At 41.3% G+C, this 27292-nt stretch overlaps 1 protein-coding gene across 1 annotated transcript; it reads right to left on the reverse strand.

The window, feature by feature from the left end:
- Window positions 1-4377: 4377 nt before the first annotated feature.
- ttyh3 (tweety family member 3) lies at window positions 4378-26732 on the reverse strand. Its single transcript, XM_022739663.1, has 15 exons — window positions 26486-26732; window positions 25839-26059; window positions 22499-22668; window positions 20191-20302; window positions 19811-20031; window positions 18920-19015; window positions 17991-18063; window positions 16976-17051; window positions 13251-13306; window positions 12452-12544; window positions 11536-11628; window positions 10630-10766; window positions 9092-9265; window positions 8575-8650; window positions 4378-4796 (listed from the first exon to the last, which is right to left on the reverse strand). The coding sequence occupies exons 2-15, from the start codon at window positions 25962-25964 to the stop codon at window positions 4725-4727; spliced, it is 1575 nt and encodes a 524-aa protein (XP_022595384.1). The 5' UTR covers window positions 25965-26059; window positions 26486-26732; the 3' UTR covers window positions 4378-4724.
- Window positions 26733-27292: the final 560 nt, after the last annotated feature.

Consider the following 27292-nt stretch of genomic DNA (forward strand, 5'->3'; position numbering starts at 1 on the left):
CAGCTCTCTCTGAAAGAATGAATGAATGAATGAATGAATGAATGAAAGAATAAAAGTATATTACTGCCAACCACTTCACAAAGCATAACCATCATGTTTATCTTTTTTGTCTGTTGTCAGCTGTGTACACCCCCTCTCATGTAAGTTAAACATAAAGTCAATTCAATGTCCACTGTGAGTCTCTGTGGTGTGATTTTCATACTGCACTGGAACAAATGGAAACGTCGTGCTGCCAGGAAGGCAGGGAAACAATCTAAATATTTATGGTATGTTTTGGAAAATAGCAATGTCAGAAATGTGGAGTAGGAATGATTTCTAGTTGCTAAAACATGCAAAACCGCTGGTTTATGTTCTGCCACATTATTTCCACTGAGGGTTTGATACCAGAGTTGTATTAGGACAAAGTGTATGACCCTACACAATCTCTACCAGAGGGGTTGAGATGCTGCACGCCCTGTGATTTAGTGCTGATAAAACGTGTGCATTTTTAAATGGAAGTCTTCCCTTGAGCAGCTTGGACTCTCTCTCGTGTGCCTCCTGGCCGTCGTGCAGCTGCCTGGCATTGAGGAGAGCCGTGGTCTGACCACCTGGCAGAGAGCCCAGCCAGACTCAGGAAGTGTCCTTGGGGTGGGGAGGAGGAGGGGGGTCAGATGGTGCAGGCACACCCCCCCTGTCATTCAGCTCCTCACCTCAAAGCATTAGTAATGCATTCCTCCAGTCCAGCAACAAGCAGGGTAATTCAATTTCCTCGACAGTGAGACCGTGTGAAATTTCATTTGCATCTCTGGGCCTGTGTGTAAGACGGGTTTTAAAAACCTCTCAGCCTCCGTCATGCTTTGTTTGTTTACTGCTTTGTTTAGTTCGGCCCCCACAATAAACAGCGGGGAGCACAGGAGATGATTTAATCTCTATATTCATCTTTAGAGACAGAAAATACCTGGAAAAATTTGCAAAATAATGAATATACTGCCCAGTCTGAGTTTGTAGTTTGTACTAAAAAGACTCATTTTGAATAAATAACAAAAGTTCAGTGAAAAATTTTGAGGGCAAATAATGAAAAAAGAATAGCCTGGTCCAAATATGTGAAGATACATACCCTCTGTGGCTTTTATATCCCATCCCAGCCCCCAGTCTTCCACATGAGAAGTCAGTGTTTGGGGCGACAGCAGCTGGCTGGCGGTATGAAGGAAGTTGACAAAACCAGACTGGTGGCCCGGTGCTGACACTGACCTCCCGCCTGCTGTCAACCCAGAGAGGTCAGAAACACAAAACTGCCTTTCTGCTCCGCTCAGACTGGTCCGCATGCAAGCCTGTGGCCTGTCCCTGCACTGCAACACGAGTAAATACCAACACGTGTGGAATCTCTAGGGAGAAATACCACGGTGACTTCCTCCAGAAATCATGCACATTCTGTACAAAAGAACATCAGAGATCAGAGAAAGGTTCATATGTACCTTTTTTAAATCTTTAAAGCTTTTTTATCTTTAAGCTGAAACTCACTATAAAGCTCTGTCAGGCCGAGGGGAGCTGTAGATTCATGCAGCAACTCTCTGTATGTTCTTCACTACGAACAACCTCTTTCACATTGTCACATTGTTTTCATGCTGTCATTTCTACATTGTTACCTTTTATAGCCACTTTAAGACCATTCTTGGTAAACTTCCTGTTAACCTCTCTGCTGTTAAGTCATCTGTTTCATGAACAATATAATGGTTTTAAAAGGTTAACGGTTCTGTCTCTCATGTGGTACCTGTCTTACACTCAGTCTTCCTGCAGGGTTCAAGTTACATTTCTAATACTGGTAGAATTCAATTTCATACCGCTTTTCAAGGTCAAACGGGCAAAAGGCAAAGTATGATATATATCAGTTTCAACCAGTGGGGGTGTAAGGCCTACAACTTATTAACATTAATATCACAATATTTATCAGTACATCCTAGCTGTATATAACAATAATTCCCAATAATATCATTGATCAATCTTTAAACATGACCTGGATAAGCAGCAGAAAAGAATTGGATGACTGGCTGGCTGGAACGACCAATTAAAAGACAAGTAATTGATATAACTGCTTACTGGAAAAAAAATATGTGAAACATTAATAATAAAGCCAAATTCAAATCCTGTGTGCAACAATAAAATATATTTCACATACTTCTGTAAAACCTTAATAGAAATAAATGACCATGTGTTAGAATGGGGCAAAACCTTTCTTGTGTATAATTGTACAATATCACAAATATTGACTATAATAATTTTGTATTGCTTCACTCATAAAGAGCTGTTTTCAGAACAAAAGTATGTTAAAAAAAAAAAAAAAGAAAAACTGACAACTACCTCTGTAGGAAATGGGGCTGACAAGAGTGAAGTTTTGCTGCTACCTAGTGTCCGTTCCTGGTCGGGCTGTGAGGACACATCAGCTTCTCTATAACACACACAAATCCAATGAGCAGATGCACTACAGTTAAGGTTTGTTTAATTTTAAAACACAGCATTCAAGCTCCATATAACCACAGGTTTTACATGTACACATTTTAGAGATTGCAAAAATGATGTACAAAATAAAAAAAACATTAAATCTACAGTGATTTTTTTTTTCCAGAAACAAAAATTGAAATCTATTTATCATATTCACATTAATGAAGCAACACTTTGTGTTTGCTACAAATTCTAAAACGAAATTTAAAAAAAAAAAAAAAAAAAATCTACGAGCAAATCAAATATAAAAATGTTTTAAAATGTGAAATAAGCTTTTTAAGAAATTAAAAATGAAACGTCAATTTCAGAATTTTTTTTTTTTCCTTTTCTTCATTTTGTAAATGTTTATAATCTGTACAATAGCTCGGCATAACAAACAACAAAGAGAATATGACCACTACGAAAAACAGGAAGAAGATTGCATCAGTGTAATAACGTCTTACAGAGCATAAATGTTTTGAAGAAGCCAGGCCGATCGCAGAGGAAGCCAGGAGCTGTCAGCTTTACAAACAGGCCTGAACGTAAAGACATTTAAAAAGATATTCAGATAGTAAAAGAGTTGTGCTTGACTTATTGGCACAGTCTCAAAAAAAAAACAAAAAAAAAGAACCAAAAAACAAAAATCACCTCTTGTACTGGTCACAAAGCACATCGAAGAGAAGCAAGCAGCAGAAGTACAAACATCTCATTCCACATTTGAAGGATGGTCATGCTTCAACAGGAACAATTTCCAGTTTATACAGAGAGCAGAGTTATCACAATCCCTTCACAGCATCCACTCACCCTTATCTACCGCTGTTATAAATGCTAAAACACATTTGTGAGACACTGCATTGCCAATGCATCAGGTATCTCCGGGGAAACTCTCAGAGAAACCGTGATATGCATATATTCCACATGAACGTGCATTAAAATTCCTGTTGGGATAATCAGTGAGTGGCATTTCTGACTCTAAACTGCCGCGTTTGGTCGAGGAGATCGTTGCCGGACAGACTCGAGGATATGAGTGTGTACAATTCCCAGTTCTGTTAAGGGAGACGAAGCTTTACAACTTAGCTGAAACATGAAGAGAATTACAAGCAGTCTGGTGAATTGAGGGCACTGCAAATTATCTTAAAAAGTCTGGAGTAATGTTGCAGGAGACATCACACACTTCTCTGTATTCCAGTGCTTCACCGTCGTCTTCAAAGGTCGGTTAAAAAAAAAAAAAGGTTCTGCTTCCAGTAGTATAAAAACTTCTCTTTCTTCGTCAAATTCTTCTCTTTTTTTTTTCATCATCTTTGTCCTTATCAAATCCTCTGAGAGCATCAAGTTCACAGCTTCACAAGTTACAGTCACTGCTGTGGAAAAGTGGCTCATAATGTATTTAAAAAAATGCCACAGGAAATAAAAGTGTCCCGAGGTGACAGAAAGATTTCAATTTCAGACCGGTACGACGTGCAATACTGCAGGAAAACTGGTCCCAGATGTCAGATTTAAGACAAAATGCAAAAACAAGCAAATGTGCACATGTGATGCACATTATGCCAACATTAACAGGAGAATAACGCAAATATCAGATTTGCATTTTTTAAGTTCCACGAGCAGAAAGAAAACCTGAGCAACTGAGATGCTGCACTGTGAAGTGAATCTATATCACGATGGTTTGATCTATGTTGAACGTGTGATGTGAGAAATTTTATCTACTCCTCAGGTGGGAAAGAAAACAGTTGATTCCTCCTGCATTTATGTGTAAGGCAATGAGAGAGGTTGTGGTACAGTACAGTACAAAAAAAAAAAAACAACAACCAGTAGTAATCAGTGTTAATCTATGAGCACTTCCAGAGTCCTCAACACTGCAATGCCTTGTTAGATGTGACAGCGTACAGCGTCACGGTGCGTTCATGTGTAAAGAAAAAATTTTTTTTTTAAATTGGAGTGTAAGAGACAGTCCAGGCTCCATCACATCAGAGTTGCAGATAAACTCCAAGCACCAGCCAAGGATTGTTGAAACTGGAGAAAAAGTATCTGCGTGAGAGTCAAGAGATGGGATTTAATGGATGCCGTCAAGTTTTGCTTCAACCAACCAGCAAAAGCACGTTTTGTTTTCCCATTTTAAGTCGAGTGAGACAGTTACTGGTGGCGGTGGGGGAAGCAGGAGGTGGAGCGACTGAGTGGAAAAAAACGTTTGTGAGGAATGACCGGAGGAGTGATTGAATGTGACTTTAGAGACGTCAGTGCTGCAGACAGGACGAGTCCAGTGTTGTCTAGTGCGCCGGAGGGGTGTTAGGATCTGGTCGGCTGTTGGCCAGATACTTTGCCCGCATGCTGGAGGTGTACTGTGGAAGAGAAACAGAAAGTGACACAAAGAAGAAAACGTAAATCATGGTTTCACTCTTTATAGTTGAAAGTGTGAGCACGTAAAGAGTAAAATCACTCCTGTCTTTCACAACATACAACACAAAATCCATGTAGGATTTGAACTGAAACTGAAAGATAATGTTTTTGAAGCTTTTGAAAAATGTATCTGTTGGAACAGCGAACAGATTCACAGGCTCAGTGCTTTGTTGAGTAAGAAAAAAAAAAACCTTTTGGTAAATAAAACATCAAAAGCTGCAGTTGAATATATACAGATTGCACAATCAGAACAAAGCACCACGATCACAATTCATTCAACAGATCAGAGAAAATCCTACACAGGTTACCTTTCAAACTATGAACTCCACTGCTCTGGAAACTAAAGGGAATTTAAACGATTCAAACACAGAAACAACATCACAGCCACAGCTTAAGAGGACAGAGACATCAGAGCACAAGGAGCTGAATAAATACACACCAATTCTAGTTGAAATGATTTCACGTTTTGCTGTTAACCTTCGTGCACATCCACAGGGCCGGGCATTCATATACATGTAGGATGCACCCATGCAATTTTTTTATATATACAGGCGACACAAGAACAAAAAGGCTGCATTTCAAACTCATGTGGAGACACGATGTTGACTTTTTCAGCTGTGATATATGTTCTCGTGTTGTGATCACCTCTCAGAGCCATTTGGACAAGCTGTGGAGGATGCTGAGAATATGGGCTCAACTGAACATGACTTACCTTGAGCGTTAAAGGACAAGAGGTTTTGATTTACCTGAACAACATGCTAACTCTCAACAGTTTATATTTGTGTAAAGAACAGGGGTTTTGACACTATGAGCCTCCCCTCAGATAAAATCCAGACAACAGAGCCCCCCCCCCCCCCCCCCCCGCCATAATTTTAAATTGATTGTAACAGAGCATATTTTTATTTGTTGCACTATCAATACATTTTTAAACTCCTATTATTATTCTTTGTTTTACTTTTATTTTGACATCATCCTTATCTAAATTTGGAACTACACTTCTAGTAATGCTTTGAGGAATGTAAACAGACAGTATCATGTTGCATTGGAGTCAGTCAGTCAGCTGTGGGCTACAAATTGAGCTCCGTTGTTTTAGCCTATAGTTGTTTACATTTTGGCAAACTGGCACCATTTATCTACACTGGAGTACGCCATCTACCTATTAATGTGCAGATAACTCAGTGGTGTATTTTGACATGAAGCAAACTTAAAAAATGTGATGAAGTTCTTTTTTTCTAAGCAGACTACTGGATGTTTATTCATACACTGAATTTAGAAATATGTGTATAAAGCACCTTACTTGCCTCCATGAGCTGCGTATCACAGCCACTGTTTTTTTTTAAGGTTAATTTTACTGACTCTTGATTTTGAGGGAATAAAACACTCAGCACAACTGGGCTAATCTGAAACAATATTGTTATTGTGCACCATTTCCCCCTTTATAGTAAAAATAAAAAAATAAATAAAAAAAATTCTCCCTATCACACTCAATAACCAAATCCTAAACTATTTTAAAATGCAAGTGCGTCATATTTATGAGTTCATTTTCAAACCCAAGAAACAAGACAAAGCAGCTCCACATGATCATCGAAACGGTTTAACGGCTTCATAATCTGACGATGACTCATCATTGACTCAGATCACAGTGAGCCTCAGGGCAGAGTTACGACCTCACATGTTCCTCCCAGTGCATCTGTGGTGCAGGGGGTGTAGGGGATCATGCAGCCCGGGGCCACAGGAAACAAACATCAGGTGAGACACCAGGTGGGACAAGAGTCAGGACAGAGAGGGTGTGGGGGGAGGGGAGGGGCTCCAGCAGCCCTGGTGGGACCTTAATAGAGGGTAAGTAAAGCTGGGAGTTTGGGAGGTGGTGGTACAGAGGAGGAACAGGCCAGCAGGTGGAAGAGGCGGGCATTTTTTGTACCTGTTAGCATAGCAGACGAGGTTACCAAAACGATCTTGAACTCTCCGAAGGCTTTAACTGCCAGCAGTGACCGCTGTTACTGTCCGCGGCAGTCAAATACAACTGTATGGATTCGCAGAAAAACAACAAAAAACGACAAGAAGAGAGTATAGAGAAGTAACACAGAGCAGCGTCTAGGTCCAAGCAGACACACAGACACCAGGGAGGGCAGGATGTCTGGTAGAGGTTCAGGCCAGGTGGTGGGGGGCGGGAGGGTATAACTGAGGTGGGCTCTTTAATACATACTCTTACATTGTTTTCAACATCTGCAAACTGTGTCAAACTTGTCAAAAAAAGTTCTTGCACATCATCAAGTGTCAGTGACAGTTGTAAAGGATCAGAAACTCTGGAAAAACTACAGAATCCCGCACAGGGTTCATCACTTGAAATCACTTACTGGATGACGTTTCAGTCCTCAGACAAAGTTCATAAAGACAAACAGCAACCAGGAAATCAGAGGATCAATCAGAGGACACTGGAAACACTCTTCAAATACATAAACAGACGTGATACTGAGTTCTTTTATTTTTCTTGGGAGAGAGCCTGTTACCTATATATGTGTGCGTTGTGCTGTTTGTCTATACAAACTTTGCCAGGTTTGATTAAAACATCATCAACATCCGGATGAGTATGAGTGATGCACAAAGTGCAGGTTGACAGAAAAAGACAGAAAACACTGTCATGTAAGAAATTTATTATTTCATTATTCCATCATTATTTTGGTCCTTGTAGGAAAATTCATTTTCATTTTACCTCCTTCTTCCATAAAAAAGGTCAAGTACAGTGTCAGCCGTCGGCGCTGAGAGATTCAAAAATCAAACTATGTTTTTTATTATGATGAAGGATCTCTCTATATATTGGTTACCCAAATGCCAAATTAAAACTTGTGTTCTGTCATACTATCATAGTGGTAAATACAGTTAAAATAACCATGTTGATTCATGTTTATACGTTGATGTGTCTGTGGCTGATGGGTTAATATGGATGCTTTTCTTATGAAGGTGCAGTAATACACAGTACGGGAGCTGGTTCTATGTTGTTAAACGGGGTGTTTCCACCACTGGAACTTTCCCAGAGAACCGAGAACCTTTAGAGGAACTTAGGAACTAAACCTGTGTTTCAACTGGAACAACCAGAATTGAATTCCTGTACGATTGTTCCAAGTCCAAGGGTAGCACTTTCTAGTGGAGCTATTCGGGCTCACTGTTCGCTGTTTGGTCAAACACAGACTCTGTGGCTGCTGCAGCTTCTATATTTCTGGATATTCCTTGATGTTTGCTAATGTTAAAACAAAACTAGGCTTTGCTGTCGACTTCCTGACTCAGAAAAAAGAAAAGAAAAGAAAAGAAAAGAAAAACAATTTGATGATAGTTTAATGGCGGTTGTTATAAAGTAGAAATGACACAACCAAGAAACAACCATCAAACATTCAGTTGATCGTCGACCGTGGAGACAGATGCTCTGCAGTTTTTAAGTCTCCCATCTCCAACAACTGAGTCGCAAAACAATAAAGACAAAGATTTACTTGATGCTGCTGCCGTCTTTTAATTTGCCTAATCTTTTGTTCTTTGGATGCGGTGGAAATGCAAACAGGAAAGTTTTAAGTTTAGTTCCTGAGTTTAGTTCATCTGGTTCCATAGTTCCTGGAATATTTTGTTCATCGAAAAAGGGCAGACAATCAGTCCCTCGCAAAGAGGCTGCCCAATGACCCAGAGGTGCTCCCACAGCGCTCACATTTTTACAGGGAATGCGACACTTACCGAGGGGGGAGGAGACTCTCGTCCGATCAGAGGCGTGTTTTCACAGCGAGAGTTCTGGAAGTTGGCGTTCTGAGCCCTGTTGAATTCAACACAGTGAGATCAAACACAACAAGGACACAAGTACAGTGTAAATCCCTACACATTGCTTTCCAGATGTGAAACAATATACTGTATACATGAAACTCTCCAAGTCAGCTTTCAGCATACCAACACAGAGCCAGAAACTGGGGGACACCCCCCCCCCCCCACTTTCCCTAACAGTGGACTTCACTCATGAGGCAGAAGGCTTTGGGTTTCACAGGCATCACAACTGGAGAGCAACAGCTGCATCTGCTGGCCAGGACTTTCTATAAGAGAACTGAGCTTCTCTCAGGGGACGTATGATCTGACTTGTGAGTACATGAAGTATCCAATATCAGCCTCTCTGCCGGGAACACAGTCTGTGTTGTGAAAATAAATTAACTGCCACTTCTGCCTTTCACTTAATGCTGCGTAGTGTGAAGCAGTGGTGACTTACATGTACTCTGTGACAGGTGCGTTGCTGACGGTGTGGGCGGCAGCAGGGATGGAGGTCTCGCTGCCGTAGCTGCTGCCACAGCTGTACAGGCTGGGCATGTGGACTCGATACAGGTTATCGTGGTTTTGCCTTCCTCCATGGCTCAGAGACTCGTCCTCACTGTCCTCCTCGTTACTGCAAAACACAACACAACACTGTAACACCACCACCACCACCAGAGGGACCCCCTGTCCTAACTGTGTGATGATGACAAAGGAGCATAAAAATGCCACGTGGTCCCGTTTTGCTTTTATTCTCAGTCACGTTTTGATTCAGTTTCATCGCCGCCTGAGGGAGAGAAAACAGGATGAATCCTCTGCTGAAGCAAAGAACAGGCAGTTTTCCGCTGACCTTAATGGGCCTGAGCAAAGACTGTAAAAATAGACTCATCTAATTGGTTCCGTTCCTACCCGAAAATAAAAAGTCCTAATTTTGCATCAACACAATAAATGCATTTGCAGAAATGATGTGATTCCACTTGTTTTCAAACAATGAGGCTCAATAGTGTGTGTCTGAAACCAATAATGGACAGAACAACGATGGAGCCTGTCTCCCTCTAGTGTTCATGGCAGGCACAATCCATTTCCTGCATATCTAATCCATGAGGTCATAGTTTAGTGCAGCTTACAACACATTTTCAATTAAATGTTCATATCAGGAAAAAGTGGCAAAGCCATTAATGAATTAATAATACTAATAAAACCATAGAAATCCCAAAGTTAAATATAAAACATAAATAACTTGTCACTTCAAGCCGTAATTCCAGATGGGGTAAAAGGAATTAGTTTCATTACGACAGTATAACAGAACAAGCTTAGCAGCAACCACTGAGAGAAACAGACTGGTAGCGTGTAAGCCTTTGCTTTATAACAGGAAGCTCCAGCTGAGATCAAACTGATCAACATGCATGCACCCCCCCCGCCTCACGGCAAGAAGGGATCAGTTAATTATGTGGTGCAGCTGAGCTGACGGCTGCGCCTGGGAAACCACTTTCCCCATAGCCATCCTGCAAACCTTATCTGGTGCTGATAGGACGAAGAAATCATCCTGATTTCACCCCTCTGCTGCTGCAAACGACACCAGCTCAGGCGGTGGTTGTGATAGATTTAGGCCAACCCGGCACAATTAGCGGGGATAACGGGAAATAATCTATTTGAGGAAGCAGCTGAAGCCTTCTGGACTTGTCCCAGTGGTAAACACAGCCAGTCTTTGAACAGCAAACAAACACAAGCCTTACACAAAAATATTCATGTTCCCCTATCTGTGTGGAGGTTTCTTTTCTGAATTACTTTGTCTAGTTCATTCCCATGCCATGTAAAAACAAAAGGGTTCGAAGAAATGCTCTAAAACCATAATTAATTGATAGGCTTATCCTCTTGAATTATTTCTCACTGTATACACAGTCCCGTACACAAAGTCATCTTAAAAGCTTTTATGCAGCCTCCTACGTGGTTGTGAGTTGAAGGGAGTATACTGTACTCCTTTACTGGATGTCGTACCTCTTGCCCCGCCAGGTGTGAGGCACGCTGCAAACAATTGAGCTGAACATGAGAGCAGTGACGAAGGAGAAGAGCACAAGGTAGATGAGGCCTTCCAGTCCATCGTAACACAGACCTGTCATGGCCTGGACGTAGTCCTGAAACAAGAGGAGGCACAGATTTTTACTGTGGCACGTATGAACAGATCAGCATCTATATTAGAACAACTTAAGAATTTTGACAAAGATAAGAAGGAGAGAGCAAAACAAACACGAAGAGGTAGTAAAAAGCTAGAGTTGCTGTTTCTAAATTTTCGACATGTGGATTCAAAGGTCTTTAAAATGCATCCACTGTGAGTTCTCATTTAAACTAGGTCAAACCAATGAGCTCACAGTTGGCAAACTACAAGGAAGACAGTGCAGTTTCACCTAGGTTTGGAGAGAAGCACTACGCTCCACATTATCATGGCTGAAAATCTTCATTCTGTGTGCACTGCACAGCAGAAACACATTTGGTATTCCACTGAAGGTAGTCTAATTTTTGAAATAATAAGATTTGGCATGATAAAGGGGCAGTGGAGAGAGCAAGAAGAAAGAGCTCCGCTTGCACATGTGCACTTGGAACTTGGAAACCACTGAGGGAAAAATCTTCCCAAGCACAGTGACAGCCAAGTACTCATCATTCAGCCCAGCTTCATAAATGGTACATTGCCAGCATCAATTGGACTAGAACTTGCATACAGGAAGGCAAGTGTTATCTGTGGTGACAGGTGTAGTCAGCTGCACAAGCACAAAAGAGGGGTTATTTTGTAATGCAACTAAGCTGCACTGCAAAGATGTCACAACAAATCAATCCCCAGGCCCTTTTTTCATCAGACATAGAGGGACCCTACAGTCTTCTCTTGTAAGTCTTCTCCTCCCTGCTCACCATGTGCAGGCTGCGACAGTCCACCAGCGCAGTGAGCTGATGTAGGCTGATCTCTGTGGTGTTCAGTATCCCCTGGATCTCCTCCAAACTTCCCTGGAAATGAATGAGGGGAAGAAAAAAAAGAAAAAACACTGTTGGAAAAAGGCTTAACTTGAAATCCAACTTTCACATACTTGGATGCTTTAACCATCCGTGACAATGACATTGGGAAAAAAAAAAACAACTATAGTTAAATGGCAGTTTCCTGTCCGTCAGTTTAACCTGTCGGTTTAAACAGTCAAGAACAAGCCAACGTGGCTGCAAAAAGGAAGCAGGTGAACTATCAGGTGATTATCAATTCTACACACATTTATCAGGGATGTGTCTTTCATCAATACGCAACAGGACACAGAAGCTCCAGCTGAAAAAGCAGATTTCCTCATCTGATACACTGTCTCCCGTCTTCCTCCTGTTCTCATCACAGCTTCAGCAGAAAATACGTCCGATTTACCTGATAGAAACGTTTCCACCACCTCAGCACATTTGTCCGTGTGGGTATGTGAAGTGAAATATGCCCCTCTCTCTATTCCCAATGTCAGCTCTCATTTGTGTGTCTGTCAACACGGTGTAAGAACCAGCGGTGGACAATGCCACAGTGTTGTATTGACAAGGGCCAGTGAAAGCCTAATGCGGCTAAACGGACATAATGCACGTCCCAGGTGGGCTGTCAGCAGATCTTTATGTGGACAGGTGCGCTTCACTTCTCTGCAGCTCAGTCGTTTGGTCCCATTCATTGGGATATTCTGTCATCACAAATGGTACAATAGTACAGGACAGGACAGCTTGTGGCCTGGGGAAGGGAGGGGGTAACAGACACCCTGTAATGTGCCATTTCTAGTAAAGAGTGTATTGATTGGGGTGGGGGTGGGGGGGTTACCTTGGTTTGTTTATACTCTCTGGTGGCAGAGCGGAGCAGCTCGGACACATCATCCTGCATCTCCACTAATGCTTTGTGGCTCCCGGAAAGCTTCTGAAATAAAGCATGAATACTGTAGCGGCACAGAACATCTCGACAGTATTTTCATTTTTAATCATTGCCGAGAACCTTCAGCTGATATCTCCCATTTGTAGTCAATTAGACGTCTAGTGAAAGCATCGCAGACAGTTTATAGATGTGAGTTGAAAGACTTTATATATAGCTTATTTTTCTATACAGTTGTACTAACAATAGATGCCTGGACTTCAGCAGCACTCAAAAGTTTTGATTTATTCATGCAGCTTGAAAGAGAAAATGTAGGTAGTCCATTAAAGCGAACTATGGATTTCCCAGTAAAAGCGACATTCTCCTTTCATACAACATCACTACCGCCTAACACATATACTTTGAAGTAGGCACATGCTATCAGCACAGAGACACACAGGAAAAGTTGCTCTGCATCACTTTTCCTGCAGGCAGAATGGAAAGTATTGTACTACTGCATGGGAAAATGTCCTTTGAGGCAATGGGAATGACTCATTGTGCCCACTTGAATTCTTACCAGTAACAAGGTCATACATCATGCAGTAGATGTGTCTATGATATTGTGTCTACTCAGATTTGAGTACTGTAAGTGTCATATTGATTTGCAAGCCATTAGACAGACACAGTCTAGTAACTTTAAAAGAGAAAACTGGTTTGATTTAACATGTTCAAAATCCAACGAGCAGAAAAAACGTTGGTAATGTATGCAACAAACCTGCTGGAAGGGGTTGGTTTGTTCCACACTGCAACTAAGGTAGTACCGCAGGATTTCTGTGAGTAAAAGGACAAGAAGAACACAACAGATACTTTTAGCATATCTATACAAACTCACATCTACATAACAATTATCTTCATTACCAAATAATCTGCACAGTAATTTCTTGATTAATTGTGTTGTCTATATAAAGCCCAGCATCTTCAAATTACTTGTTTAGTCCGAAACAAACGTCCAAACCCCAAAGAAATGACACTTATCCCAGAAAGCAGAAAATCCTTAAATGATTCAAACAACTAATTCATGCTTGCATAAAAAAAGTCGATTAGTTTTCCGTTGGTTGACTTAGTGATTAATGGGATAATAGTTTCAGCTGTATGTCCATTAAAAAAAAAATACACACCCAATCAACAGCCAAGCTCAGGCAATGTAAAGCTTGTTTTGTTAGTTGTTAGTCTCAACTACATAGTTTTTGTGCCTGAAGCTGAGCTGGTGCTGTCTGAGATTCAGACGCTTGACTTGACTACTTTGAAAAGCTGAGGAGGGGGGCAGGTCAGGGCTAAGTAGTGTTGGTGTTTATGAACCAGAATTAGTACAGTGCAGCCGTGGAGCTTCATGCTGCAATCAAAGGCTTTTATTGATTTTATTTGAGGTCCATTCTATTATTTTTAGTCGTACCCGCTCACTGTAACTTGTGGTGAACTTGTTAACAGGCAGTTGCTGATGCAAACATCCAGCAACTACTATTCATTTAGAGGTGCACTACTGCCCAAATGGAAAGTCTAAGTCCAATATTCACTTTCATTTAGCTCTGTTTTTGATCTCTACCAACTCCTCAAGGAAATATCTGGTTCTTTAGCTGCTAAATGATTCACTGTGTTCACTAGCTAGTCGCTAACGGTGTCTGTCTGCTGTTTGGGACTGAGCAGTTGAATAGTGTACAGAGGGTTTTTTACACCTTTTTACTCTGAAAACAGCTGCCTGCTGAAGGTCATACCAACACTATGAGAGCAGTGAGCGTGAACCAAAACAGTAAGCTTGTGGCTGCACAGCTAAACAATGCGCTGAAACTCACTATAAAGCTCTGTAAGTTGTAGAGTAATGTAAAGCTCTGCGATTATAGCCACTTTAAAAAAACAGAGTCGTGTCTATTAATTCTGGTATCTCTTATTTAACACTACACTGTTCGCTGTACACTGCTTCAGCTACTACTCTTTTGTTCTAGGAAAGGGGCCAAAAGAAATTTTATTTTATTTTCTACATCTGTCTAGTCATGTTCCCTGCTGCGCCGTTAGAGCTTGATTGCTGCTGTAACTGTGCACCCACTGAGCTAATCCTGAGCTCTGAGGTGAAATGTTCCAAGAGAATAAAAGTTCACATGTACTGTAATAGTATGAATGAATTAATGTCTTTTTCCCTTGACGCAGAAAAACTTCAGCAACAACAAAACACACAGCCAGTGAGAGGCTTAGGTGCAACCCTCCTTACTGCGCAGAGCAAAACTCCACAAAGAGCAGTTACATCTCTGGAGATACTGTTAAATTACGACATGACCAAACTTGTACGCTCCTCACAAGTACACCATAAACCAAAGCAAGGTTTCGGACTTTCACATGCTATTGCTACCCACTTCACTTATTTCTTCTAAAACACATCGGTGAGTAGGAGTCGATGAGACGGGAGCATGTGACTAAAAAGCGATAGCAATGTCCACAGATACAAGCTGTGAGAACACCACCACCGACCTAACACATGGTGCAAGTGACGTCCGCACACACTGCCGTGTCAGGAGTTTCTTTCCCACACAGCTGAGCATGAGAGGAGAATTTCCGGTGCAAAAAAAAAAAAAAAGAAAAAGAAAAAAAAAAAGTACATATAAAACAAGCTTCTGCCGATCCAGCTCTCATCCATACACCCACACATGCAAATGTCAGGAAGAGCAGATTTCCTGTAGTCTGACTTTTGGTAATGGATGGAAAAACTGATGCCTCATTTTAGTTTTTGTGCCACTTGGTGTCAGTTCTATTTCTTTTTTTTTCTTTTTTTTTTTTTTGCCACCGTTCTATGCAGCAGAAAATGAAGACTTTGTTCTGCTAACGACTCAGTGATGATGAAACCTCAAAATAAAACAATGCAGTGGACAAGACAGGGGTATTGTTCTGTTTTACGATCAGATTGATTATCAGTGAGCCATGGGCTTGGGTCACATGGGAGCTTGCTTATTGGACAGAGATTTGGCAGCGCATTATCCCAGCAGGTTAAAATTTTTGGCAGGGTTAGGGAGTCAAAACAAATCTGGTTCCGGGCCCCGGAGCTTCACATAAAATGCTCTCTGAGTATTTTGTTATCATAGGTTTTCTAGGCATGAGGAACTGCTGGCTGCCATATTATCAACCAAACTGAACAAGCAAACGTTCTACAGAGAGAGACTGGCCTCTGAATAAATGCTCAAGTTATTCAGGATTGCATATTTTGATTAAATAAAAAAAAAATCTGCATCATTTTGATGCAGCTCATGTTTGCTGCATTTTTTGTGTATGTTTTTGTGTAAGTATTTCACAAACAAAACCAGCAGAATACCAGAGAAACACGAAAGATGAACTCTCACTCTCTGACTGGATCAAACCCGTGTGTCTTATTACACAATGAGAAGAAACAGAGGAATGAAAAATAACAGTGAGGGTTGTTGAAAATATTCAAGAAAATATAACAGCCATCCAGGGGAGGAAAGCAATAAATCTAGTGTAGTAATAACACGCTTTGTGCTATCAAGAGGTTTGTCTGCTGCAATTTCAGACAGGCAATTGCTGAAAAGGAAAAATATACAAGAACTAAATAAGAAGTTATCTTTCCAAGGCTGACATTTGTGGGTAAAAATAAGTATATAATTATATTTTTATTCAAAATTTAATTCATTCGTTGAAACAAATAGAGATTTATTTGAACTGCTTAATAGTTAACACGTGTTTCAGAGGAAAAAATAGAACTGAAAACCCCCATACTGCATGAATCAGCCCCCGGGGCAAAATACAGCTTCATAGCAGCAGAATAATACAGTCCAGTGCATAGAATAAGTCGGTGCTCTCAGATCAACCATACAGTGCAAGATTTACAGCTGATGCCCCAACTTCTGCCCAAAGGCTTGAATTGTGTATTCAGAAAAATCACCATATTTTGGCAGAAGCTGCTGCTGAAAAAGGACACGGAGTAGGCACAGAGTGAGCACCATCTTCTCATTTGGCTTCTCCAACAACTGAAGAGGGATGCAGGAAATATATTGTCTCTGATCCTCCCCTCCACCATCCTTATCTCCCTCATACACTCTGCTTCTCTCACACACACACACACACACACACACACACACACACACACACACACACACCCAAGGCACCATTTTTCCTCTTACACGCATCCCATCATGGGACAGATTGAGCAATTACTGAAATGAGACGCGACAGAGAGACTTCTGTACTGTTTAAAAAGGCAGCCCATTGCCCTCTTGACCCGGCTGCAGATGTGCCAGTAAATTTAGAAGCCTTTTATGGGCCATGAACAAAACCAAGCCCTCGCTCTTTAGAACAATGTCATCTCACTGCAGCACAATAACCTGTCCTCTGCAATTGTAGATGACTAATATTCCTGATTTTAAAGAGCTGACTGAGTGAACACAAAGCCATATCTTTACAACATGCACATGAATAATACTTAGTATATGTGATTCATACCTTGATTGATGACTCCATACTGGGCTGCCACTTTTGTGACATACGTGTCAGGAGCAACACAGAAATCACTGGAGGTCTAGAAAAAACAAAGACACAGTTACAGTCACAGTTTTGCTTCATGTTAACAGCAATGAAGTGAAACAGTGTCACAGACGCGACAGTGGATGCACCGTCATCTTTGATGTAACATGCGAGTAATTGATCACAGCTTTAAAAACACTTACAACACCACAGGCTGACTGTGTCTCAGCTGAGAGCATTTGCACCAACTAAATTAAGCACATTTAGGTGTGAAGTCTGATTCATCTGCAGGGGAGGAAATCCTCCACATGAATCTTTAATTTACATAAATATTCACATGCATCAACATTTTCCATCCTCCTGGAGAATTAACGTAAAAATGTGTCTTTGAATCAAGTCATAAAAAAAAACAATATGCAAACATTGTGGATTCATGCTGCTGTTGATTTAAGTAGTTTTTTCTCCTCCATGTAGCACCCAAATTAGTTGCCTTGGCTCTCTGAGAACAATGGCTGCTATATTATGGCTACAGAGTTAATCCCAGTTGTTTTTGCTTGTGATCACAGGTCTTAATCACCATCATTAGACTAGAGGATTTTTGGAAAATGCTGACTAACCAGGAAAATGTACCCCCTGTACTTTGCAGCACAGCCTGATACAACAATTTCTCCACAAATCACCACAAATGTAGTAGTTTCAACAAAAGCATATTTCATTTAAGGTAGTATTTATTGCCCACTTTAGTTACAGTGAAGGGATACTGCACTGAAAAGCATCATACAAGTGTTTCTATTTTTAAGATCACCCAGTGTATTTCAGCACACACTTTTTTTATAAATATTTAAACTCTTCAACCGATTAAGTGAAACAAAATCCAAGGCCAAATTCTGTAGTCGTTGGCTGTGCACACAAAAATCGTGTTATCCAATTATACGCAATGAACTGTGCAGCTCTACCTGGGAAAACAGGATCATGCTATGATGGAGACACTCACCGTGGAGATGGCCAACTCCAGCCCCAGGGAGACCCAGCTGATAACCAGAGCCACTACACCAAACAAGCACACCCTGGGGAGACCAAGAGGAGGTGTTAAGTGTAAATGCCTTAATAAGTTGTCTTTATCTTGTTTATGTTCTGAATGTCTTAGTTTGTCTCACTCGATTTGTAAAGTGTTCTTGGGTGTCTTGAGAGGCACTCATAAATAAAATGTATTATTATTATTATTATTATTATATGTACATCTACAATGATATACATGTAAAGCTGCAACAATTACTTGATTAATCAATAGTGATGTGATGAATTGAAGACATTTCAACAAAAAAAAAGTGTTGTGGTGCCAGGTTGTAGGATGTGAATATTTTCTGGTTTCCTTACGTCTTTTACATTTGTAAACCAAATATCTTTTTGCTGTTGGTTGGACAAAAGAAGACATTTGAAGAGTTGGGCTTTGGGAAACTGTGATGGACTTTTTTCAGATTTAATCGTTAATGAAAACAATTGTTCATCTAAAAGGAAGAACAGGATAGGAGGAAAGTATAGGAGCTGTGTCGGCCAATCAACTGACTCACACAAGTCACTACATGACTTATTTAAGTTAAATGCAGCTAAATACTGATATAGGTTAATGTTAATGTTACTGAAATTACTGTATTGTATTTTTGCGTCTAAAAAAAAAGTGTCAAAGTGTCATTAGTAATCATCAAAATACTGAAGATTAAATTAACTGTGACTGTGCTGATATTTTATAGAAAGCATGAATCCATCCTGATTAAACTGTACTGACAAGGTGGCTCTGATGAGTCGGGGGCTTCATGTACAGTAATTGCCGTTCACTCTGTGACAAGACCTTAAGTAATTTCCCAGGGCAGAATCGTTTTCCCTTAAGTGTTCTTGTGGCCATGATCTCATGATGGGACTCACCCTATAAGTGTTCCCTTGGAATTGCGAATGAGGCCGAACAGCACCAGAAGGCAGATGAGGACATCGAACAGTAGCAGGCCTATGTAGCCCAGCCACCTGTGAAGACAAATGCCATTAACAACAAATGGCTGAGAGCAGCACAGCAAACCGTCGCTCAGCAGAGCTCCATCTTAAAAGCAATCCTAATGATTTTTTCTAACCCAGCTCTAAGGATTCCACAAAATCGTTTTTGCTGTGTGAAATTGGGCAATTTAAGTGAATCTGCATTCATAGAGTGTATCTCATGTCAATTCTGCTTTGAATTAATGGCCGTCTGTAAAACAATGAGCCACTTGCATATTTATCATTTTAGGCAAACTCAGTACATCCCAGAGGGACTGCCACAACACTGTCTTCAATATCTTCTAACAAACTGGGAAAGTCAAGGCAGGTTTAAAATTCTTGGTAAGTCAGCTGCCTGTGCTCACATCTTCCTCCTACTTTGGATTCACTCAGATATTTTATTACAGACAGATATCCAACAGAGTGTTGTCGGACAACGCTGTCTCACCAGGGAAAAGACAGACTAACTTTGAACCTTTCAACAATATTTGAACTCCGAGAGAGTCGAGTCTTCACAGGGATGTAAATTACTGAAGGAGTGTGTGTCTGCATAGAAAGTTTAACACTAAGATGTGTAGCACATGAATCATGGTCTGCTGTTTTATGTGATGCTCATATGTTAATCAACACTGCTGCTGCTGCTGCTGCTGCTGCTGCTGCTGCTGCTGCTGCTGCTGCTGCTGCTGCTGCCACTCCTCACTGTGCTGCATCAGACAGGAGCTGAGTTTTTGTTGTATTGTGCTCTTTGTTTGATTGAATGTTTCTTGGACTCCACCGTTAAAGACGTACCTGTACCAGTCATACAGCTCAATCGTGACGGCCAGCTCTTCCAGGGAGATGTTGGTGCTGTCCCAGAAGGGAATCTCCACCATCTGCCTGACCAGCTCGTCCAGCTGGCCCTGCAGCTTTTGGATGATGGACAGGTAGTCCGCATGCTGTGCATACTGGCCCTCAAGCTGTTGCAGATTGTCGTCTACTGTCTGGTTCAGTGAGGATGTACTGTCATATACCTAGAATCACCCCATTGACAAACAAAGTCATGACTGAGCTCAGAGAGGACAAGCAGATTCACTACAACAGCTCTACGGGTAGAGGAAACCAGCACTGCTCCTGGCAGATGGGTGATGAATTATTAAATATGCTGGTATAATTTGTGCTCTGAGTCTTACCAGCTTCTGCACTCCCGTGATTGTACGGTTTGCATGGCGCAGGGAATACGTCAGCCGATTCACTCCATCACAAGTCTCGCCGTTCCCATAGAAACCGACAGCAATGCCAGCGCTGAGGGGAGACAAAAGGAAGGGAGGGGAGACAGGGTGGTGAGGAGGAGGGATTAGCTAAAAAAGACACTGAGAGGAGACAGAGAAGAGAGCGGGCGAAGGGGGACAGCGAGGCAGTGGGAGAGGCGTGTGAACTCTACATTAACCCTGTCGGCGCAGACCCCAGTCAACAGGCTCCTTTCAGCTTCCAGCAGAAAGACTCCATACAGAACCATGGAAACACAGAGGAATGGACCAGCTATGCCCCAAACCCCACACTAGGGCTGACAAAGGCCGTACTGAGGCAGGAGATCAGCTCTCATTTGCACAGACAGGCCTCAGGTTGCAGAAAAACAGTTCTGGCAACTGCACAGGCAACAGTTTCTATAGGTACAGCCACAGGAAAAATATTTTCACAATGTTAAAAAATATTCTGCCAATTTATGCATGCAATTAGCAATCTTTTCTTTTGATATGTAGCAGAGAGTAGAAGCTATTCACAGTAAAATTGCTGTGTTCTATTTTAGTGAAAAAAAAAAATATCTAAAGATATCTCTTCCTGTGTTGCAGCTGTTGGTCTTTTTTTGCTAACTCCCATCCAATGCCAGAGTGCATTTTATAAAGTGGGATGATAATAAGCGAATCACTCCAAGCCCAGTCTAACAGCGTTCAGCCTGCCACCAACGGGCTTTCCTCTTCCTGGTGGGCTGCTAATCTCTTCCTCTCACACTCTGTAGTGTGAATAAGGGTGAACAGGAGCAGCGTCACAGCAAAAAATAAAAACCAGCCTCCCTGCTGCGTTGTGCACCTGTGGAAACTGTGCTGCTCATTCTTTATTGTACAAAACAACACTGAGAAATATCCTTAAAAAGAGGCGCAGTGTTTTGTGCGATGATACCAAAGCGTGGACTCCCCTGTCAAAGAACAAAAGCATAACAGAACAAAGCGCAGAAATGCCTCCAACTTGGTTTTACTTGCTTTCACTAAAACGTTTGTGCGTGGCCACAAGCACACACTGATACAGTGATTATGATGCAGTTCTTGTACTCATCAGGTCCCCAAGCTCTTTGTGCTACGCTGAATCGACCGTGATGGCTCTCCAGTGGCCCATCAACAGAAGGAGGAAAACAGGAAACTAACGCAGTGTTCGAAGATAGAAAGCATGTCCAGATGGTACAGTTCTCACACTGTCGCCTTCAAAGATAAAAAAATAACAAAGCATAATATTGAAGCCAATGTATATAGCAATTATAAACATGCAAATATAGGCTACATTCCCTCAGTATTAATGTACAGTCCCAACAGGAGTGTTTTTGTGACTGCAACAACCCAAAGTACATGAGTATGCAGCATTTTCTTAAAAAAATTATGAGATCGTTTAAACTTACTTGTTAATATTTGCAATACAAATTTAGGGCTGTAGTCTGGGTGTTAGTTCCGCCTTAAAAGCTCAGTTTAGGGAAAAATGTAAGTTGTCTGGGTCTCTGATAACAAGTGGTTTTACTGAAATGTGATTTAATTTGAGTTGGGACAATTTTGTGTGGTGAAACCTGGTCATTTTCCAACTTTGCAAGCCAATTCTTCTGATTTGGCAATTTCATGTGAAAATACTGAGGAGACTGAAGACAATTTCAAACCTACTGTTGTTTGGTTTTTGTGTCCTGAGGATACAGAGAGGCAGGCTGTTTCAGGCTGGTTCCTGCCTCTCTGGTTTCAGCACTGACCACATGATTCAAATATTCAGCGAAGATTGTCAGGCTGACGTCCTGCCTCTTCCCGTGTCTTTGTGTTTGTGTGAATGCAAAGTATCTACCATCAACAATACAACTGGGGAACGCCACTGGCAGAAAATGCAGACAGTATGCATCTTTAGAAGATTTACTCCTGAGAACTGGTTGCTTTCTTTGCTTTGTTGCAATACACATGCAGCAGAACGTGGCAGGTTACCTACAGTTCATTCTGTCTAACGCTCCACTCGTGCCACGCCTATGTATATGTATGAAGGCTGTCAAACCCAGACACTCAAAATATCAGAGTTCAAATACAGATTCTCTGAAAGCCGCACCAATCTGTCTGCCGATATTCTGAAATAACTTTTCAGTTTCAGGATAAAAGGAATCAGGACCCTGTGTTAAATGAACAATATATAGTAAGTAACTGTGCTTGGGGATTCAAATACACTGACTCCTGACCACTGTGATCCTGTGTTTATACTCACCTGCAGACAAGTGTTGCTATGATGACACACCAGGCCGTGCAGCAGCAGTCAGCGTTGGGCTGCTCCACATTTTTGGTTCGCCGGCAGCACAGCCAGATGGAGTAGAAGAGCAGAAATAGGAGGTCCAGGGCCAGACAGGCGAGCGCCACACCTCCCAATAACAGGATGGACTGATGGACAGAAGGAGGTGGTTATGGAAAGTTCACCGCTGAAGCCACTTTCATGTCAATAACAGTGGGGATAATTGCCTTACAAAGTTTCCCACGGAGAAACATCACACAGTATGCCTGAAGAACTGAGCTGCAAATACTCCTTACATACATTCTCTTCTTCTCTATGTGAACTTTTGTTGATTTGTGTCCATCACAAGCTTTAATAATAAACTCTGTGCAGCAAAGGGGCTTACAGTTGTCTTACCCATTGTCCTAAATTAAAAACTGAAGGTAGGATTTGTTTACAAGTACCCTGGAACACAGACCATAATTAGCAGAAAACATCAATAATATAAGATCTCATCTTTCTCTGTGACGTAAAAAAGAAAAAACAAAAACAAATGAGAAGGCAGCTTTTAATTTTCATGAGGTACTGAACAGCCTGTTCATTTAAGCCCAAGGAATACAGAGCTAATTGTGGACTTGATGTCCTAGAGACAACTGAAAAAAGCCACAATGAAAGGGTTCTGTTAAGTGAGAGAGAGAATTACAAAATGCTGTGTGAAAGAAATGGAGAGATAAATACCCCCTGAACAACTCTAAAAGAAAAGGCTGCTATTATTCGCTAGATTTTACCATTGTCATCATCAATCTTCACTGGCAGAATTTCAAAGCTAGCACTACAGCAATATACAGTGATAGTTACACCTCTCAAGACACAGCAGCACATCCTATGTAGGTCACACAGAGGGCCTCTGTGTTCACTGTATACTCTTGAGGGTTCGGGACTGGCGCAGATTTCCATCCTGCCACTTTTGTTTTGAGAAAAATTCAGTTTTGGTTGCATTTGTTTAGTTTTCTCAATGATGCATCACAGCGACAGACACGCCCTGATGCAGTGGTTGTCGAACTGTTCGTGCCAGTGTGGGAACTCAATCTTATCAGTGAACAATTGCAGGCTCACAAGCATAAAGTCTGGCCAGTTTAGTATTGAGTGTGATACAAACAAGACGGACTGGCTTATCAGACACAAATGCGACTGACTGATTCAGCTACCGCATGTTGCTTTGCATAGTTCAACCAAACCAGGGTTCACCGAGTGCAACAGTAATCCAGGAGTAAGAAGCTATACTGCTACTGCATGTTACGTTTGATGCATCACTTCCATATGACCTGTGCATCATGGTGACGTAGACCAATACTGAGCATCCCTGACAGCTCAGCCATCTGGATATGTCAAGACTTCCCCTGAAGCCTGACTGAGAGCACTGCATAGTTAACAGCCTGTCATCACAGTACGGTTAATAATTATGGTTTAGCAAGCTAGCTTAATGATGACCACTTTTATGTTGCTCTTGTCAAGATGAATGTGTGAAGGGAGTGAGATAATGTGCTTTAACAGCTGAATTAGCTGTGCGCGTTTTAATAAAATGTACATTATAGTTTAATCCAGTCCATCCGGCTTCCTCTGAATACTCTCATTTTAACACTGGTGTTGTTCATGCTCAACTTCTCACTGTTCATGCTGGACATCACACAAACACAGCTGCAGCCATTATCCAGTCAATGAACCCGTCCTATTTTCCACCAGGAAAAGGCTCCAAATCATACCTCAGAGAGATCCAGAGTGACAGTAACAGTGAGGTGGTAAAAAAGTTGTCTTTTTCCCCAGCAAATGGACCCCAGTGCCACCTCAAGTAAACAATACATTCCTTTAAAATGCTGATTTTGTCTGATTTAGTTCTCACTAAATTGTGGATCAGTTGAAGAAAATACTGTACACTTTTGAATTACTTTCTTTTTCAAACATGAATGTCTGTACAAGGTTCAGCATAACACCGTACATGAACACAGCTGACAAAAATTTCTAGAACGTGGGCTCCCATTTCTCACAAACAGTGGCTCACTTCTTGATTTTCTGAGTCACACTTCCACGGTAAAAGGGAAGCATTGTTATTTTGTAACTTGTTCACACTAAAGATTCACCCATGTCTGGCAGTTTTCACTTCTGTTAAGAACTACCCCTCTATCTATTGTCATTCCCTCCACCAGTACTGTCTGAAACTGGCATGCCACACACTCATTACCCTGTCTGTCAGAGCACTTCAAAGAACCACAACACCATAGAAGATTTGGTAATGACGCATTTTCAAAAGGGAACGACATAAACAAAGTCCATTAATAAATGAACTAAAGATACTGGTTTTATAATCAAATAACATTGGGATATTTAGCTCTTTACTACACTCATAACAAACACAAAAACTTCCTATCTTACCAGACAAGGTATTAAGTTAATTGAACTGTCAAATCAGCTGTTTCCACAGAATTTAAGTATTACCCAGCTTTCACAGATGGTAAGGGATTTCTTTGTTGAACCTAAAACCAAAAAGAATGCAATGTAATCTGAAGTTAATGCTGAGCCATCTGACACTATTCAGTTTTCCTGAGTTTTAAAGCACAATGTATGCACAATTTCTCTACTGAGAGGCATAACCTGCACACAAGTCAATGGTCAACAGAAACAAACTGCATCAGGATAAACAAGTAAGTGCTAAAAACTACCACTGCTATAATAAAACCAAATATCACTTTACCTAAAAGAGATTCTCTTTAATATTAAACATTTGAACAAATGTCATGCTGATCACCCCTCCCCCAGTCTTAGCTGTTCACCATGCTGTGCAGTCACCTGCTGGACCCTTGCTACCAGTTTAACCTCTTTAATCTGAGAATAATAAGGGGTTTTATTGCAAAGGCACTTCAGAGTCAAAATGCTCCTCTGTGGTATAACGAACACTGGTAATGACTTGATCTTAAAGAAAATAATATTTGAGGTTGCTTAGGCCAACTTAGGTGGCTTGGCTCAGACTATACAATGCCAGCTGGCCAGTGTCTGGAAAAGGTCAAGACACGGATATAACAGCTACACACAGATGGTGACATGGATCAAAAGGTGAAGAAGGAGAACAGGTGGAAAAAGGTCATCTGTCACTGATTTTATTCATCTACACCATCACCATCATATCCTCCTAAAGGTGGACACTGAAATCAAACTGATACTGTGACAAACTATTAGTTAAAACATTTAGTTAAAAACATATCTGTGGGTATGTGTTGGCTGCCTGGGAACCCCAACTTCTAGAGTCACCTGACACGAAGCAAATGAGTCAGAGAGGTGATTTTACCTGTTGATATGTCCAGTCCTCTGGTTGGAAATCACTGCTAGTTTGCTCGAACTTGAGGTTGAAATGGGGCAGTCTGTGTAGCAGGTTCACCCACCATGGTGGAGAGTAGCTAACCACTGCTGCCATGGCGAGTAAACGTCAATGAGATGCGCTCAGCGGACAAACAAGCAAGGATGCTTGAAACTGTAAACAGGCAGGGGAGTCCACTTCATAAAGCCTGTCTGTATCCGGGATGAAAGCAAAGAAAACAAACATTATTGCTCACTAGCATCAGAAGCTAGCTTGCGTTTCACATACCTGGTAAAGTTGAAGTGTTATTTTGACTGTGCCAATCAAAAATATTGAATTACTCACTGATATGGAAATCGATACACAATTTAAAAGCTACACACACTATATTACATTATTTAGCATTGGCTGTTTCAAACACCACTGTTGGCTAACTTGGAAAAAACTAGTAGTTAGCTGTTACACCGGCGACCAGAAGCTTAGCCAAGCTAGTTAGCTTGTTAATCTGTCAAGTTAATAGAGAGTTGGGTCGCTAGCGGGGTTCCTGCTACAATACTAGCCGTGAACACCCCCGGAGTACCATGGTCCATTTAAATTTTGGTTTTTAAAAATCCGTTGTTTAAGATCGTTAAGTGTACCCGTAATGTAGCTAGCGTTAACTCAGCTAACGTTAGCCGGTTTAGCCACTGGTTAGTTCAGTCCGCTGAGAGTCGAATAACAACAACAAGTCTCTTTTGTTCTTCTTGACATCCTGCTCTGCGGTTTGTTCACATTACATCCTGTTTTTTGATGGTTTGTTTGTTGTAGTTGGTGATGTCTTGTGGTCTTATTCCGCCGCAGCAGCTCAAACAAGCCCCTTCGAGTTAAACCTCCATCCAGTTACAATTGGAGTGCTGGGAGACTGGAGCCAACACAGCGACTGATCACGGCGTTAACCCAGATGGCAAGTCGCCCGGCCCGGCCCGCACACATCCCACCTCACCGGCGCAAAAACAACCCAGCAGCGCCACCCAGAGGCGCCCCAGTGTCGACTGAGAAGTTCAGTTAGTGTCGAAAATAGTATAACAGCTTGTCGACTGCATTATCGAACCAGAGGTGGTGAACAGGACATGGCCCCAGGGTAAAAAATGTCCCTGGGGCCCTATTGACCCCCACTATACATGACCATGGCAGTTTATTACATCTCCAGGCCAACCAGTACTCTGGAGCTGAAATAATTAGTTGATTAAGCAAAAAATGAATTACAAACAATTTTGATCATTCATAAGCAAGAAAAAGCCTAAATGTAAACTTTAACTAGTTTCCCCAGTTTTCTATCATAGCAATCCTAACATCTTTGAGTTTTTGGCTGTTTGTCAAAAAAAAACTATTAAAATATCTTAACTTGGGATCCAGGGATTAATGATGGCCATTTCTAATAATTTTCTGACATTTTATACACTGGA

The sequence above is a fragment of the Seriola dumerili genome, unplaced genomic scaffold (assembly GCF_002260705.1).
Source record: "Seriola dumerili isolate Sdu_G_001 unplaced genomic scaffold, Sdu_1.0 BDQW01000044.1, whole genome shotgun sequence".
NCBI lineage: Eukaryota > Metazoa > Chordata > Actinopteri > Carangiformes > Carangidae > Seriola > Seriola dumerili.

What these genes read in the sequence shown, in the direction of transcription:
- ttyh3 (XM_022739663.1), bottom strand. Translation starts at nt 25,964, where the DNA reads ATGGCAGCAGTGGTTAGCTACTCTCCACCATGGTGGGTGAACCTGCTA. An exon ending in CACACCTGGCGGGGCAAGAG is followed by an intron (nt 9,266 to 10,629) that starts GTACGACATCCA and finishes TGTGTTTTGCAG; the next exon opens with TAACGAGGAGGACAGTGAGG. An exon ending in GCACCTGTCACAGAGTACAT is followed by an intron (nt 8,651 to 9,091) that starts GTAAGTCACCAC and finishes TGAATTCAACAG; the next exon opens with GGCTCAGAACGCCAACTTCC.